At 45.8% G+C, this 15,985-nt stretch overlaps 1 protein-coding gene across 1 annotated transcript in view; it reads left to right on the top strand.

Moving 5' to 3' along the window:
• The window catches only part of dgkg (diacylglycerol kinase, gamma), a gene marked incomplete at its 3' end in the record, with an annotated part of 116,709 nt that overhangs the window by 52,129 nt on the left and 48,595 nt on the right, over window positions 1-15,985 (top strand). The window contains exon 21 of the mRNA XM_083642126.1: window positions 12,615-12,679. Coding sequence (XP_083498252.1) covers window positions 12,615-12,679 — 65 coding nt within the window. The remainder of the gene's footprint in view (window positions 1-12,614; window positions 12,680-15,985) is intronic.

Raw genomic sequence — 15,985 nt, 5'->3', positions numbered from 1 at the left:
TTTCACCTTTGATTAAAAAATGCTTCCACCAGATTAAAGAAAACATTACATTGTGTTGACGTTGATGCCCCGTTTGGTCATGTATCACGATGTAGTAAGTTAGCTAGCTCTATATTGGATCAAACAGGGGCTTGAGCTGAGCTATTCACCTTATTCTTTGCCCACACATGGACGCTTCCGCATTACGTCATTCCGTAATAGTATTTCCGTTTTGACTTGCCAAAAACTCCGCAGGCAAGATGGCTGTGCACACTCCGCATCTAAACTGGCAGAATTACTCCGCCATAAACTAACATATCTTGGCCAATACGTATGTAACATGCAAAATAAAACAACCCGTAATATCTTAATTTTATGTAGAATGCAGAGGATATGTAACTGTTTAATTAAACTTGCATTCCAGGAATATTGTGCTCTTAAGATGACGTTAGTGGAGTCGAGGCTGTTGCGTCCTGAAACCCACTAGCGTAACCTATGTGCGATTCAAAATAACGCATCCGAGATAGAAACGTTATGAACAACAAACTAACGCTGGTGATCCGTATGGAAACAGTGTTACTCGAAATGGTTAAAAGTTATTATCAATTTGGTCATTCAGTGGCATTTTACTGCCATATAACATAACTAACTAGTGGCTAACCACAGAAGCCACAGAAGGCAACTAGCGCTGAACCGGAAGAACAAATACGTTTGCGTTGAACGCGGAAGAGAGAAAAAGTGGGCGTGGTGAATAAGGTGAATATACAGCTGCTGGACAGAGACGATGCATTTTGGAGACCAATAATAAGGAAAACTAATGCACACATTTAGATTAAAAATCATCAGTCAACATGATGTAATGTGTTTCTGGTGGAAGCATTTTTCACTCAAAGGTCATACAACACAGATATGATGGTTTAAAGTTGGACTTACCATGTCTGCCCCATTCACTTCAATAGAACTGGCCCCAAAGTCTGGTCCCAATACCAAATTCGAACGCTGCCTGTGACGTAAGTGATGTCTTATCCTTCTTATTAAAGTTCCTTGCCTTCACTTGACGTATGCATGCATAAGCATTGGGGTTGATTCTGTACCAAATATTAGAATGATCTAAAAAGTGTTTGAAATGAATGAGGATAGCCTTTACAAAGTGAAAGTTCCCTCTTCAGTCATGATGAACCTGGTCCTGGCACATGCATACAGTCTTCAGTCATTATGAAGCAGAAGTTGAACCTGGTCCTGGCACATGCATACAGGCAGACATGGGTTCTTCAGTCATTATGAAGCAGAAGTTGAACCTGGTCCTGGCACATGCATACAGGCAGACATGGGTTCTTCAGTCATTATGAAGCAGAAGTTGAACCTGGTCCTGGCACATGCATACAGGCAGACATGGGTTCTTCAGTCATTATGAAGCAGAAGTTGAACCTGGTCCTGGCACATGCATACAGGCAGACATGGGTTCTTCAGTCATTATGAAGCAGAAGTTGAACCTGGTCCTGGCACATGCATACAGGCAGACATGCTTCTCTCTTGACCCCTCAGCCTGGAAAGAATCTCGTGAGAGGAATCTGAGTGAAGGAAATCACACCATGTCAGCAGCCATTACACATGCCACCTCATGTTGCAGTGAGGAAGTTGATCCCCCCACAGCGTGTGCCTGCGTGCTCGTGGATGGCTGTAAGTGTGTGTGTGTGTGTGTGTGTGTGTGAGAGAGAGAGAGAGAGTGTGAGTGTGTGTTTGTGTGTGTGAGAGAGTGTGAGTGTGTGTGTGTGTGTGTGTGTGTGTGTGTGCCTGTGCCTGCGTGCTCGTGGATGGCTGTAGATGCGTCTGTGTGTGTGTGTGTGTGTGTGTGTGTGTGTGTGCCTGCGTGCTCGTGGATGGGTGTAGATGCATGTGTGTGTGTGTGTGTGTGTGCCTGCGTGCTCGTGGATGGGTGTAGATGCATGTGTGTGTGTGTGTGTGTGCCTGCGTGCTCGTGGATGGCTGTAGATGCGTCTGTGTGTGTGTGTGTGTGTGTGTGTGTTTGTGTGCCTGCATGCTCGTGGATGGGTGTAGATGCGTGTGTGTGTGTGTGTGTGTGTGTGTGAGTGTGTGTGTGTGTATGTGTGTGCCCAGTGGAAGCTGATCCCCGCCACCCCCCCACCCCCGAGTGTGCGAAGGGGATGAAACTTAAGGACTTGTCCCTCGATCAAAATGGTGTCTCCGTCCAGCCGTGTGGCACTGCCTGCTTATGGGAGGACTACGAGCCAGGGCATTGCTGCTGCACAACGCTCGCTACATATCCTTCAGCATTAGCACCTGGTGCTCTAGCTGCCCTGGTGTCTATCTATTCTTCAGCATTAGCACCTGGTGCTCTAGCTGCCCTGGTGTCTCAGGCTATCTATCCTTCAGCATTAGCACCTGGTGCTCTAGCTTTGCTCTAGCAAAGGTGTTAGAGAGAGTGGTAGCTAACCAGCTCACCACCTATCTGACAGACCACAACATCGCAGACAGATTCCAATCCGGGTTCCGAAAACACCATTCCACCGAAACTGCCCTTCTCAGAGTATCCAATGACATCATGATGGCCTCTGACTCAGGGAAATGCACTGTCCTGGTTCTGTTAGATCTCAGTGCAGCGTTTGACACGGTGGACCACGGAATCTTGCTCGGCAGACTAAAAGAGTGGGTCGGCATCTCGGGCAGTGCCCTAAAATGGTTTGCCTCCTACCTTAAGGAGAGGTGTTTCTCCGTGGCTGTCGGCCCTTACAAATCTGACTCCGTCCCCCTCTCGTGCGGTGTTCCCCAGGGATCTGTACTTGCGCCGTTCCTCTTCGCTCTTTACTTGCTCCCCCTAGGCTTCCTCATCAGTCAGTTTAAGGGTGTTTCTTATCACTGCTTTGCTGACGATATCCAGCTTTATTTTTCGTTTAAGCCCGATAAAATTGAGGAACTGAGCACCCTATTGGAGTGTCTGTCCGCCATTCAAAACTGGATGGGCAGCAACTTCCTACAATTAAATGCGACAAAAACGGAAGTGCTGATTGTAGCTGCCGAAAACATCTCCAAAAAAATAGCCTCACACTTAGGGTCCCTTAAGGACAACGTGCGCCCTCACCTGAGGAACCTGGGTGTCATATTTGACCAGTCCATGCACCTAGACAAGCACATAAAATCCGTGACCCGCACCTGCTTCTTCCACCTTAGAAATATTGCCAAACTCCGGACCATTGTTTCACATGCCGAACTGGAAATATCCATCCATGCATTCATTTCATCTAGACTAGACTACTGTAACTCCCTTTATTCATATCTCAATAAATCATCCGTGGCCAAACTCCAGCTGATCCAAAATGCTGCTGCCAGACTCCTCACCAGATCAAAAAAGTCATGCCACATCACCCCCATCCTAGCCTCACTGCACTGGCTCCCGGTACAGCACAGGATCAATTTCAAAATCCTTGTACTTGCATTCAGATCCCTCCATGGCCAAGCCCCCGCCTATATCTCTGACCTCATCCACCCCTATGCAGCCAGCCGGTCTCTGAGGTCATCCAACCAAGAGCTCCTGGTCGTGCCCAGGACCAGGCTAAAAACAAAAGGCGACAGAGCCTTCGAAGTGACAGCCCCGAAGCTCTGGAATGCCCTCCCCCCTGATCTGAGAGCCGCTCGCTCTGAGCTCTCGTTTAAAAAACTATTAAAGACCCACCTGTTTAGACAGGCCTTTTAGTCATTCATAGCCATTGTTTCTACCTGTTCATGCTCTGTGTATGTTCTTATGTTTTTGCCTTTTTCTTGTATTATTCCTGCACTTATATTTCTGTGTTGCTATTTTAATGTGTAAAGCACTCTGTGCATTCGTGCTGGGAAGGGTGCTATATAAATAAAATTTTACTTACTTACTTAGCTGCCCTGGTGTCTCTACATATCCTTCAGCATTAGCACCTGGTGCTCTAGCTGCCCTGGTGTCTATCTATCCTTCAGCATTAGCACCTGGTGCTCTAGCTGCCCTAGTGTCTCTATCTATCCTTCAGCATTAGCACCTGGTGCTCTAGCTGCCCTGGTGTCTCTATCTATCCTTCAGCATTAGCACCTGGTGCTCTAGCTGCCCTGGTGTCTCTATCTATCCTTCAGCATTAGCACCTGGTGCTCTAGCTGCCCTGGTGTCTCAGGCTATCTATCCTTCAGCATTAGCACCTGGTGCTCTAGCTGCCCTGGTGTCTCTACATATCCTTCAGCATTAGCACCTGGTGCTCTAGCTGCCCTGGTGTCTCAGGCTATCTATCCTTCAGCATTAGCACCTGGTGCTCTAGCTGCCCTGGTGTCTCTACATATCCTTCAGCATTAGCACCTGGTGCTCTAGCTGCCCTGGTGTCTCAGGCTATCTATCCTTCAGCATTAGCACCTGGTGCTCTAGCTGCCCTGGTGTCTCAGGCTATCTATCCTTCAGCATTAGCACCTGGTGCTCTAGCTGCCCTGGTGTCTCAGAAATCCGTGCTGAGCAGATACTTTCCTCATCGCTCAAATCTAAATGCAAGTTGAGGCTTAAAGCCTAAACGGTGTGAAGGTGTAATTACAGTATCTCCATGACAACAGTGCTGGATGGAGTATGTCACTCTCAGAGGGAGGGTAACTGTACTGGGACAAAGGCCCTCTTCCATTTAACACTGACCTGGCCTGTCTGAGCAGCAACACTGTACTGCTGCTCAGACAACAAACAAGGCCACAAGGAAAGAGGTGTGCAAATAACAACCCGATCTCCAAAAAAATTGTAAAATAGCAACGTTTGTGGACATACGTTGGTATTTTACGATGTCGGCTAAGAAATTGTAAAATGGGAACGTATGCGTCTACAGCGGTGGGCGTGGTTTGGGCGTGTTTTACGGAGATTTTCTGTTTCTAACCCCTCCCCCTACTCTAATCCTCACCCTAACCACTCAGAACGTTACTATTTTACATTTTTCGAGCCGAAATTGTAAAATAGCAACGTTGGTCCATATCGTTGGTATTATACAATTTTCTAAGAGACTGTGTTGGCAAATAAAATAAAAACTGTGTGTGTGTGTGTGTGTGTGTGCGTGCGTGCGTGCGTGTGTTTGTGCGTGCGTGTGTGTGTGTTTGTGCGTGTGCGTGCGTGTTTGTCCGTGCGTGCGTGTGTGTGTGCGTGCGTGCGTGTGTGTGTGTGTGTGTGTTTGTGCATGCGTTCGTGCGTGTGTGTGTTCGTGCGTGAGTGTGTGTGTGTAGATGCATGTGTGTGTGTGTGTGTGTGTGTGTGTGTGTGTGTGTGTGTTTGTGCGTGCGTGCGTGTGTTTGTGTGTTCGTGCGTGCGTGCGTGCGTGTGTTCGTTCGTGCGTGTGTGTGTGTGTGTGTTTGTGCGTGCGTGTGTGTGTGTTTGTGCGTGTGTGTTTGTGCGTGCGTGCGTGAAGGAGTAGTGCTGGCACAGACTGAAGGTCAGGGGAAGTATCAGTGACAGGAAGTCAGCTCCTGCCAGGTTGGGACCAGGTTACCACGGTAATGAATGACCGTGCTGAGTGACACCTGGCTGCTCTTAAAGACAGGAGGAAAACAGTGCTGAAGAACACACTCAAACACACACACACACACACATGGACACATGGACACACACACCTGGTCCTAAAACCCTTAACCTGGATCCTTCATCTCACCCTGTCCGTTCCTTAGCCTACATTTGCTCGTTCTCTCACTCTCATGCTCGCTCACTCTCACTAAATGGGATGCAGTCCCTTGTGAGTCATAGTACCACCTGCTACCTTCTGCTTTGACATGGACACAGATGGAGGAACCACGCAGTAACCGCTCGCTGCCGTGGCCCCCCAAGTGCTTACACAAACTCAAAGCATTGTCATTATTAGTAGTAGTAACAGTAGAACTATGTAGTAGTAGCAGGAGTAGTGGTAGTAGTAGTAGTAGTAGTAGTAGTAGTAGTAGTAGTAGGAAAACAAGTATTGGAAGTATTAGGCACCTGTGCTGATCTGGGGAGAGTTGGAGACTAGCACATGCTTCCTCTGGTAGATGTTATTGTGCAGTCACCAGCCGGTTCTTTTCACCTGACAGTGAGGAACTTCACCGGCAGGACGTAGCGCATGGGAGCATCACGCTATTCCCCCAAAGTTGCCCTCCCCCGAACAGGCGACCCGTTTGCAGACGCGGCCAATGTGCCTGTATGGACGCCCGACCAAGCCAGAGGTCACACGAGGGCTCGAACGCGCGAACCTCATGTTGGTAGGCAGGGAATCTACCGCTAAACTACCCGGACCGCTGGAAGTATTAGAATTCAGAAATCGGTGTGTGTATTTGTTCAAACAGTAACTGTGTAATGTGATCAGGGACAGTGTGTGTCCTGGATGCCCTTTCTCATCCCGTCTTATCTGAGTGTCCCAGAGTGACGAGAGGATTGGAGGTTTGGGGACAATCAGATACAGAATATGACATTATTCCTTGACATTAGGCTAACCAAGATCCTCCCCAGAGGCCAGCGAAACAGAAGAGGACTGAAATGACTAGCTTATCTCTGCTGGGTGGTGCTGTGGGTCGTACCGAGGTGACATTTTCCAGGCACCATTTTTGTTGTTGTTGTTGTTGTTGTTGTGTTTGGTTGTTTGTCCCTCTCTCACACCACCCCCCCTCCTTTCCCAATCACCCTCCACTAGCACCTCCTCTTCCCCCCCCCCCCCCCATCACACCATGCACAGTACGGCAAGATCAAAACAACCTTCATGGCGCAGATATTACATATTGACGCTGCCAGATTTCTCAGGCCAGGGGGACGGAGTGGGAGCGCTCAGTGATCGCTTGCTGCGGGGGAGTGAGAGAGCAGATTTGTGGTTTGGTTTGGAAGGCTTTGTGGACGCATTGTGTCATCACTCATGTCTGTCCCTGACCCACACATACCGTACTGGACAGTGGACACGCCGTCCGCCGTGTAACACGTATCATACATCTGACCCCAAGCTCTTCAGGTCAAATGTAAACGTGTCCTATGTGTCCTCGCTGGCTTTACCCCTGTGAGCTAAAGTCCATCTCATGTGTCGTGGGTGCAGTACACATTGACCAGTAGATAGACCACCTCTCTAACCCCTCTCCCCACGTTCCAGTATCAGATTCCCCAACTGGGCCAAGCAGGCAGATGCAGTGCTATTTTTAAGATCTGATGTTTGCTGATGCTGTTGGGGTGGAGGTCTGGTTGAGGAGGATTGATGCAGCAGGCGCTTAGCGTCAGTAGATGGTTTCGAGTGTGACGGAGCGAGGATGCGTGTAATTGTACCTGTCTGCCTGTCTTGACTCGACCTTCCGTTTCTCCACGTTACTCTGAAACACCTGCACAGCCAGGCAGGGTGCCAGCCACAGGTGCCTCTGCCTGTTCAATCTGCACTAGGCAGGATTAGGGCTGCACAATGAATCGTATTTTCATCGTCATCGCAATATGAACATGCGCAATAAACACATCGCAAAGACTGCCTGAAACGCAATGAATAACGAAAGGGGTTTTATTTACATGCGTCATGCATTCCCACTCAGCGTCTGATCATTTTGTCTTGTGTTGTAAATCCAGCGCACACCGTCCCCTTGCAACAGTGCGCTCCGCCCCTCTGCCAAAGCCCAAACACGCTGTGTGTAGTTTCAGCTAGAGTCGGTGTGTATTTCGTTTCTTTATTCAGTGGGCATAGGCTATGTTTGGGGTCTATGTTAGCATTGTTAAAGCAGAAAGACATAGGAACTGTATAGCTATTATGCATACTTTAATATTTGTTAATTTATCGCACGTCGTATCGTCATCGCTATATTGAACAATGTTATCGCACATCGCAGATTTTCCTCATATCGTGCAGGCCTAGGCAGGACCTGTATCTAAATATAGACCCGTTTTATCAGGACTAAATCACAAAGTGGGGCCGTTATTTGCTTCAAATGAAATGCTGGTGTGGGTTATGTACACTTCTCCACCCGCAGGAAACTTCAGAGAGAAATACAAACAGTCTCAGTGGTAACTGGTAAGCTTCCAGAGAAGCTGTTACTCACCACACATTTCATCTGTTGTCTCTCTTCTTTCTTTTGTGTCCTGTGCTATAAAGCATTGCAGACCGGCCAGATTGGTAAACATGAGTGCGCTGTGGGTAGTTTACTCATGTTGTGACTTCTTGCTATCAAAGTTCATATTTTTCAAACACTTACATTTTTCTTGTCATTTGCAGCTGCCAACGTGTGAATTTGCTTCGACGTGCAGCTGGGCAACACTCCACTTTTTTCTTCCCTTCAATATAAGATGTACAAAATATGCATCGTGCCTAACAGCTTTGAGCATTAGCTGAGTATGTGTATAGCCCCAGTGGTAGCATGAATAATAGCATACAATATAAATGTGTTATGTTCGGGTGTTTTTATAAGCTAGAGGGGAGTAATGTGACACCACAGTCCGGACAGGAGGACAGAGGAGAGAGCACAGGAAAAGGGAAATAAGGAGCAGTGCAGCCCCAAAATGTAGTACATTACTACACCACTATTTTGTTTTGATGATTTTATGTTTTATTTATTTTTGTCCTTAACTGGTACCAGTTAGTTTGTTCTGGTAACATTACACATCTTCTGTTTTGCTGTTGGACCTGCAATATGTGAAGCAGAGTTTGTTTGACCATGTAGAGCAGGGATGGGCAACTTTGATGATAGAGAGGGCCACACAAAAAATGTCCTCGCTACCAGAGGGCCAGATTGTGACCGTGCACTTCCACCAGTAGCCCACTACTGTAACACCATCACTCCCAATTATAGCTACTCATTTGATGAAAAGCACTGGTAATCCAAGTTTATTATACCAACATTTATATTTTTCATATTGAAATTTAGTAATTCTTCCATTCAGGTGACACCAGAAAGTTTGCTCTAGATTTAAAACAGCACGCTGCAGCAATTTGATGGGGTACATCACCCACATTATGTGATATTAATCAGATTAGTAATGTTGCATGTGCAATGTGCATCCTGGATATAGTTTGTTACAATAGCGTTAGCTCAAATGCTAACGTTAAACAGTATGTGGATGGACAATGCTAACAGCATTAGTGCCATGTTATGGGTTGTACAGTAAAATAAAAACACAGATTTTGGTGGTCTAACCTAACCTAACCAAAAACGTCCACCTTGTAAAAAAAAAATGAAAAAATGAAATTGACACAGTGAGGTCGCGGGCCGCCAGTTGCCCACCCCTGATGTAGACCTTGTGTAGAAGAGTGTGATTGTTTTGAATTGCATCTAAACATTGACATTTGCATAACCTGTTAGGCTAGCGTTACTCTATTCTATCTATAGCTCCGACCAAGGTGATCTGAAGGGTGCACAATAATTCAGCAGAGGCTGAAGATGTTAAACATCTATCAACATCTGTAACGCACGATCACTTGCATTTCAAGCATCCTACGCCTGGTACAGCCCCATAGCAGACTGAGAGCCCCTATACACGAGGACAGTTTCTGGAAGAAATGACACAATAGCGTTTCCTTCACACCTTTTCCTTCACACCTTCTCCCTGTTTACATGAGCGCTATTGAATTTTTAAAACGCCGTAATGTACATGCCAGGTCACTAGGTGGCAGTGTGATGGTCAACGGGGCGTTGCTCGTCGCTGACGTAGTGACGTAGTGGTGGAGCGTCATACAGTATTTGCATAATAATGCATATAATCCATTTGGTGTACCTGCTCAGAATAACACTCTTGGATAAGGCGTAGAACTGCCAGTATTATCTGGTTCTGCCACGTAAGCACCCGCAACATCAACGAGAGCACAACCATAAGATCCATGTCTGCTTCTCTTCGTGTTGTTTTCCTGACTGAACTCGCGCACGACTATGACGTAATCGCGTGTGTCGCGAGTGCAGGCACGTCAGAGTTCCTGAAATGAGCCGTGTCAAAGCGATTACATGGAGCGCTCAGCGGGGAGCGTCACCAAGAATTCCACTCTGGAGGGTGGTTTCTAAATGTGTCGTTTCCTAAGCGCAAATTCGCCGTCTAAAAGGGAGGCACTAACGATAAAATAATTCCCCGTCACCATAGGAAACCGTCCTCGTGTAAAGTGCCCCTGAATTGTCAACTCGTTAATGCCCCAATTGTAGTTGGCCAATTCCATGCAACTCCGTGGAGTGGGCGGATTCGAAGGTCTGGACCTGGCAAACCCTGGTCCACCCAACCGCCCACAAGAACACATCTCAACAACACATGTCCTGTCCCTGCAAGTCACTCTTCTACTATCACCTATCTTAGCTGAAGAATCAGAAATGGACAATGTACGTCCATTTTAAAAAAAGAAGAAGAAGAAGCCAATAAAAAAAACCAATTCAGAATCATAAATCCAGTCCGGTTCAGCCGCATACTAGGTTTTTGACCTAGTCTTGTTTTTAAGTGTTTTTGCAAATGGAGAGGAAAATGGAAAAAGTATACCATTAGAGAGGATGAACCCACTCATGTTCTCTGTGATTCACTTAGTGCACAAGATCATAGCTGCTTCCATATCAAATGTGTTGTATGAAAGCAGAATGGAAACAGAGGAAAATAGTGAAAATGTGCAGGCCACCATTCATCAAACTCTTACTCGATTCAGGCCCACTTTCTTTTAACTACATGAAGTACTTATGTGGACTTCGAGGCGAATCGATCCCCCAGCCATTTGTGTTTCTGCTGCTGCGTGTGATGACTTCATATTGGCTCACTGTCATCTCTTATTGACTTGACAATGTCTTCATGCATTCACAGTGTCTCCGTGCATTAGCTGGTGGAAGAAAGTACAGTTGTCTGCTGTGTTGTGTCTCTATTAACCTTTTCAACCGCAACCCCTCCTCCTTAACTCTGTTCTTTACATTGTGATAAAATCACTGACTCACCCAGCAGAGTGGCACTTCCCATCCATCATGCCACATTGTAGGCATTAAGTTATCTATATATGAATACAGTATATTATACTACATCTTCTGACGTACAGGAGATGTTATCTGTCAGCCTGTGCATCCTGAACTTCCATGGAACTTACGATGGTGGTGTGTCTGTGAAAGACAGATCGCACCCTCAGGCCGGAGCAGTGCAGAAGAGGCGGCTGGTCAAGCTCAGCCTGGGGTCAATAAAGACTGGTCTGTTTGCCTGATCACATCCGCTCAAAGTTCAAGTGTCCAGTCCACCACCATATGTACTGGGATAAAGCTGGGGGCGGACAAAAGAATGAGGCCATTAAGCTTTTCAAAATTAGTCTTGTTTAAAAAAAGAAAATCCGTGATATAATAATAATAATAATAATAATAATACATAAGTTTTATATAGCGCTTTTCTGGGGAACTCAAAGACGCTTTACAATACATAGAAAAGTAATACAGTAAACAAAACTAAATAACAAGAACGAATACAGATACAAAACAAATACAAATCAATAGATTACAGAGATGGAATGGTGGTTAGAGGTAGAAGTCAGATATTGTAGGTAGGGATGCACCGATCCACTTTTTTCACTTCCGATCCGATTCCGATACCTGAATTTGGATATCTGCCGATACCGATATTATGCCGATACCAATATTTTTCTTGAATATACAGTATAGGCAAAGATTTGGCCAATTAAAGTTGTTTTTTTTAATATACCTTGCAAAAAGCAGACAAAATTAAGAAAATATACAAGGCAAAGAAGGATACTATTATACATTATTATACAAATTACGGCCAGCTGTGCGCTGGAATTGCAAAAAAAAAAAAAAAAAATTCAATTCCGATCCGATCCGATCCGTGAATTAGTGCCATATCGGCACCCGATACCGATATTGGATCGGATCGGCCCCATCCCTAATTGTAGGCTGTTTTGAAGAGGTGGGATTTGAGTTGGGTTTTGAAGGAGGTGAGTGAGTCGGAGTTTCTGATATTGAGGGGCAGAGAGTTCCAGAGGGTTGGGGCAGCGATGGCAAAGGCTCTATGAAGCAGACATGATAGTAATTTGAACATTTAATGGGTGAAACCTCCTGAATCAAGCGCAAAACACTTCCACGGGCTCCTGTGAGGAGGAGTGAAAGAAAGATGTGAGGAATACAGTATATCATGTAATCCCGTATGGTTCAAGGTGCGCTTTTGGCAGCATGGTCCCCTGTCGGTGCTGAAATGTGTCTATAAGGAAGGTCATCCTGAGGGCCCTCTGTGTGACTGATCAGGGTTACATTCATCTCTGCCCCAGAGGTCAGGGGTTAAACACAGGGGAGGGGAGGACAGGGTGCTGCAGACTGAGCCCTCATTCACCTTGTGACCTTTCCTTCAACGATGCTTTTTGCGTTACTATTCGACGCAGTATTTCACTCCAATTTTAGACCATGAGCATTCTTATTGCAGAGTTATAAACTGCCATGAAATTGAATTCCCAAATAAATATGAATGTAGGTCTGTTTTTAGAAGATGATGAAGATGTAGATCAATGTAATGGTTGTTTCAAAGGTCAGGGCCGATCGAACTTTGCTCCAGGGCGAGTGTATCTTTTTACGCTGGCACCACACTGCTTTGTTTGACCTATTGACCTAGGGCACGGGTGTTCTTCTGTGAGCCTGCGGCAAGCCGTGATGATGTGGGGAGTTCAGTGATGTCCTCCAGGTAATATGTTTCTCTATGTTCTCTCCTACAGGATGCCTCCATCGCCCACCGCTTTCACCTGATGCGAGAAAAACACCCTGAGAAGTTCAATAGCAGGTGAGAAAATGGGATCTTCTGGAAGGAGCTACAGGGGGTGAAGCACACTGGCTTTGGGCAAACAATGAAGGTAGTCTTTCACATGAGGTTTTGTCAGTATTACTGCTGATATAGAATGGAATTTGTATCAATAATCATCATTCTCCTCCCGCATAAATAACATTTCCAGCCAATATGGAACAATGACCAATTATTGAAATGAAGCCAGGGAGTCAGGAAGTTGTCTGAATGTATTAGCCATAACATACCCCTGTAAAACTTCATTACAGGAGGACTGCAAGCATCCCAGTATACAGTACATGATGTATAGAGTACAGAGGGTCAAAGAATGCAGTAAAGATATAACAGTTGTCATGGTTCTTATAGAGAGCCAAAGTGGAACGTCACTTCCTGCATCAGCACTGTACCAGAGATGTATTTAGAAACAGGAGAGATCGCATAACATTTCACTCGGACCAAAAGAAAAATGCGGATTTAAAGAAAATGTTTTTTCAACGTTTTTTTTTGTTTTGGTCCGTGTGAAATGTTCCATGGTCTCTCCCGATTCTAACTATAGCTGAACCGTTTGGTTTGACCAAGTAAAACTATTTTTATAAGCATTTTACGAAATGTCTATGGGAAAATAAATTGCGGAAGAAAATCTCTGGTACAGTGCTGAAGCAGGAAGTGACGTTCACTTTGCCTCTCTATACTGAGGAGAGGAGAGAGAGGGGGGAGGGATGATTAGAAGCACACAGCACAAAGCTCAAGATTGTGTGGCAGAGGCGACAGATAAGCTGTCTGTCTGTAGACGATGGTGTCTGCCTATTGGCTCCATATAACGTGTATTTATCTAATAACTCATACCAATAATTGTGTGTATGCAATTACCGTATAGCTTTATTGAATATGTAATGACTTCAATTCTATAACAACTGCTTTAACGCAAGCTGATCCCTGCGTGTCATTCATTTACATCATTAGCTAAGCAGCAACCCCACGAGCAGCTAGTGACCTCTCAACTCTGAGCTGGAAACCCAATAGCATTCTCGGGCCGCAGTGGTCAGCAATCGATAACGGGACAAAACCTGCCTGCATAGTGGAATCAATAGATTGGCATTGCCTCGTTTGTGAACGGAGTTGTGTGATGTTAAAGAGTCTGTGCGTGTCCACACTGTGCAGCCAAAGTCCATTCGTAGATACTGCGCAGTATTTGTGCTTCCTGCAGACATTGTGGTCACACAACGTCTGCTTCACCTATTATTTGTGTCATTCATGACCTTAGTCCAGCCACAAATGTTGTGAATGCTGTGATTGTTCATGTTTGACCTTCAGTCATCTCACCACTAGGAGTTGTCTGAGAGGTTTGTTGTTGTTTGTTTAGCTTGGTTGAAAGTTGTCAACCCAGTTACACCAGGGCCAAATGAGGAGTTTCTCCTGTACAACTAACTGCAGCGCAGGAGAGCTGAATGAAACCACTCGTCTTCTTGCGGACAGACCGTACGACTAAACGGATGTTGGCGTCGTTCTAGCACAATAAAGGGTATCTTCAAATGGAAGGGCACGAGGACAAACGAATAGTCTTCTATTTAATGTTATATCAATGCTGGAAGTTGACCCTATCTGACATCTGGAGAAGGGGCAAAATACTGACATGAGAGAAGAAATATCGATATGATTTTCATTTTCATTTTCATTTCATTCTTTGTTCAGATCACCTAGACCTGATCTTGTCGCGCAGACGAGTTGAGACGTGTCCACATTGACTCCTACTACTGTATGGAAATGATCATTTAGAGGACAAATATATGAGGTTTTCTCACAACAGAGTGGCGGGTCCCTCCTTTCCCAGGGCTGTTTTTATGGCCCGTGGTTACAACCTCTTTGATGTCCCCTTGCTTTCATTTCCAGCAGCAGCAGCGCCACAGCACTTCTCCTCTCTGCACTCATTCAGACGCACAGTAGAGAAGAACACACAGCAGCTGTATACATAGCCTATTAGATAGCCCCGAGCCCTGTGTGTGTGTGTGTGTGTGTGTGTGCGTGCGTGCGTGTGTGTGTGTGTCTGTGTGTGTCTGTGTGTGTCTGTGTGTGTGTGTGTGTGTGTGTGTGTGTGTGTGTGTGTGTGTGTGTGTGTGTGTGTGTGTGTGTGTGTGTGTGTGTCTGTGCGTGCGTGCGTGTGCGTGCGTGTGTGAAGTAGACCAAAACTGAAGCTTTACCTTGGTGACATTAGTGCTGTGTACTTTTCCTTTGCTGTAGCACTCTCCGTAAAGTATAAAATCTTGTTTGTGAAGGCCGGTGACTCACTTTGGAAGCGAGTCTCTGTGCGGCGTCGTACCTTCAGCTGGTGTTTCATGTTGTTTATGTGACGACGACGACGACAACAACAACAACAACAACAACAACTAATTAGCCATATAGAAAGTAGTAAAGGAGGGGGAGGGGTGCGAGAGAGACTCACACAGAGAGAGGGAGAGAGATGCCTTGTTTACCCCTTTGAAATTCAATAATTAATGCCCAAGTTTCCATTCCCTGTCCCAGATCTGTTTCCAGCATCACAGGGAGGGAAGAACAGAGCGTGATGAAGCATGAAAGAAAGATACCTCTCTTCTCTGGGGGCTTCTTTCTCTTTGATCCATTAGACCAAGAGCCACAAAGAGTCAAAAGGTGTCGAGAGAGATACATGCACGTGCAGGACCCAAACTCACAGTCCACTGCAGTATCCTATAAAACTCTCTCCTTTTGAAAAGATCTACGAGAATGTATATTTACTGTTACTATACTCGTATTCATCCACACACTCATCCGTCCCACAAATGTTGCATCAGTGTGATTTCACTTGGAACATTCTTTCCAGCATTGTTATATGGAATGACTTCACTATTGTTCCTGTGCTTGATGGTATCAAACCATTTCTATTCCACTGACTGACAGCTCTCTTGCTGCGTGAATCTGACTTATGGCTGCGAAGGATTTCACGGTTGAGTCACAGCCGAGTTGTTGATGTTCCATTTAAACAGTCGGGAAAGCAGCCAGGGCTAGCTCTAGTCTAGCTTTAGCCAGGGCTAGCTCTAGTCTAACTTTAGCCAGGCTAGCTCTAGTCTAGCTTTAGCCAGGGCTAGCTCTAGTCTAACTTTAGCCAGGCTAGCTCTAGTCTAGCTTTAGCCAGGCTAGCTCTAGTCTAGCTTTAGCCAGGCTAGCTCTAGTCTAGCTTTAGCCAGGCTAGCTCTAGTCTAGCTTTAGCCAGGGCTAGCTCTAGTCTAGCTTTAGCCAGGGCTAGCTCTAGTCTAGCTTTAGCCAGGCTAGCTCTAGTCTAGCTTTAGCCAG

The sequence above is a fragment of the Poromitra crassiceps genome (assembly GCF_964638095.1).
Source record: "Poromitra crassiceps genome assembly, chromosome: 8".
Classification (NCBI taxonomy): domain Eukaryota; kingdom Metazoa; phylum Chordata; class Actinopteri; order Beryciformes; family Melamphaidae; genus Poromitra; species Poromitra crassiceps.
The sequence above is the reverse complement of the archived record's forward strand: the minus strand, read 5'-3'. Positions and strand labels throughout refer to the sequence as shown.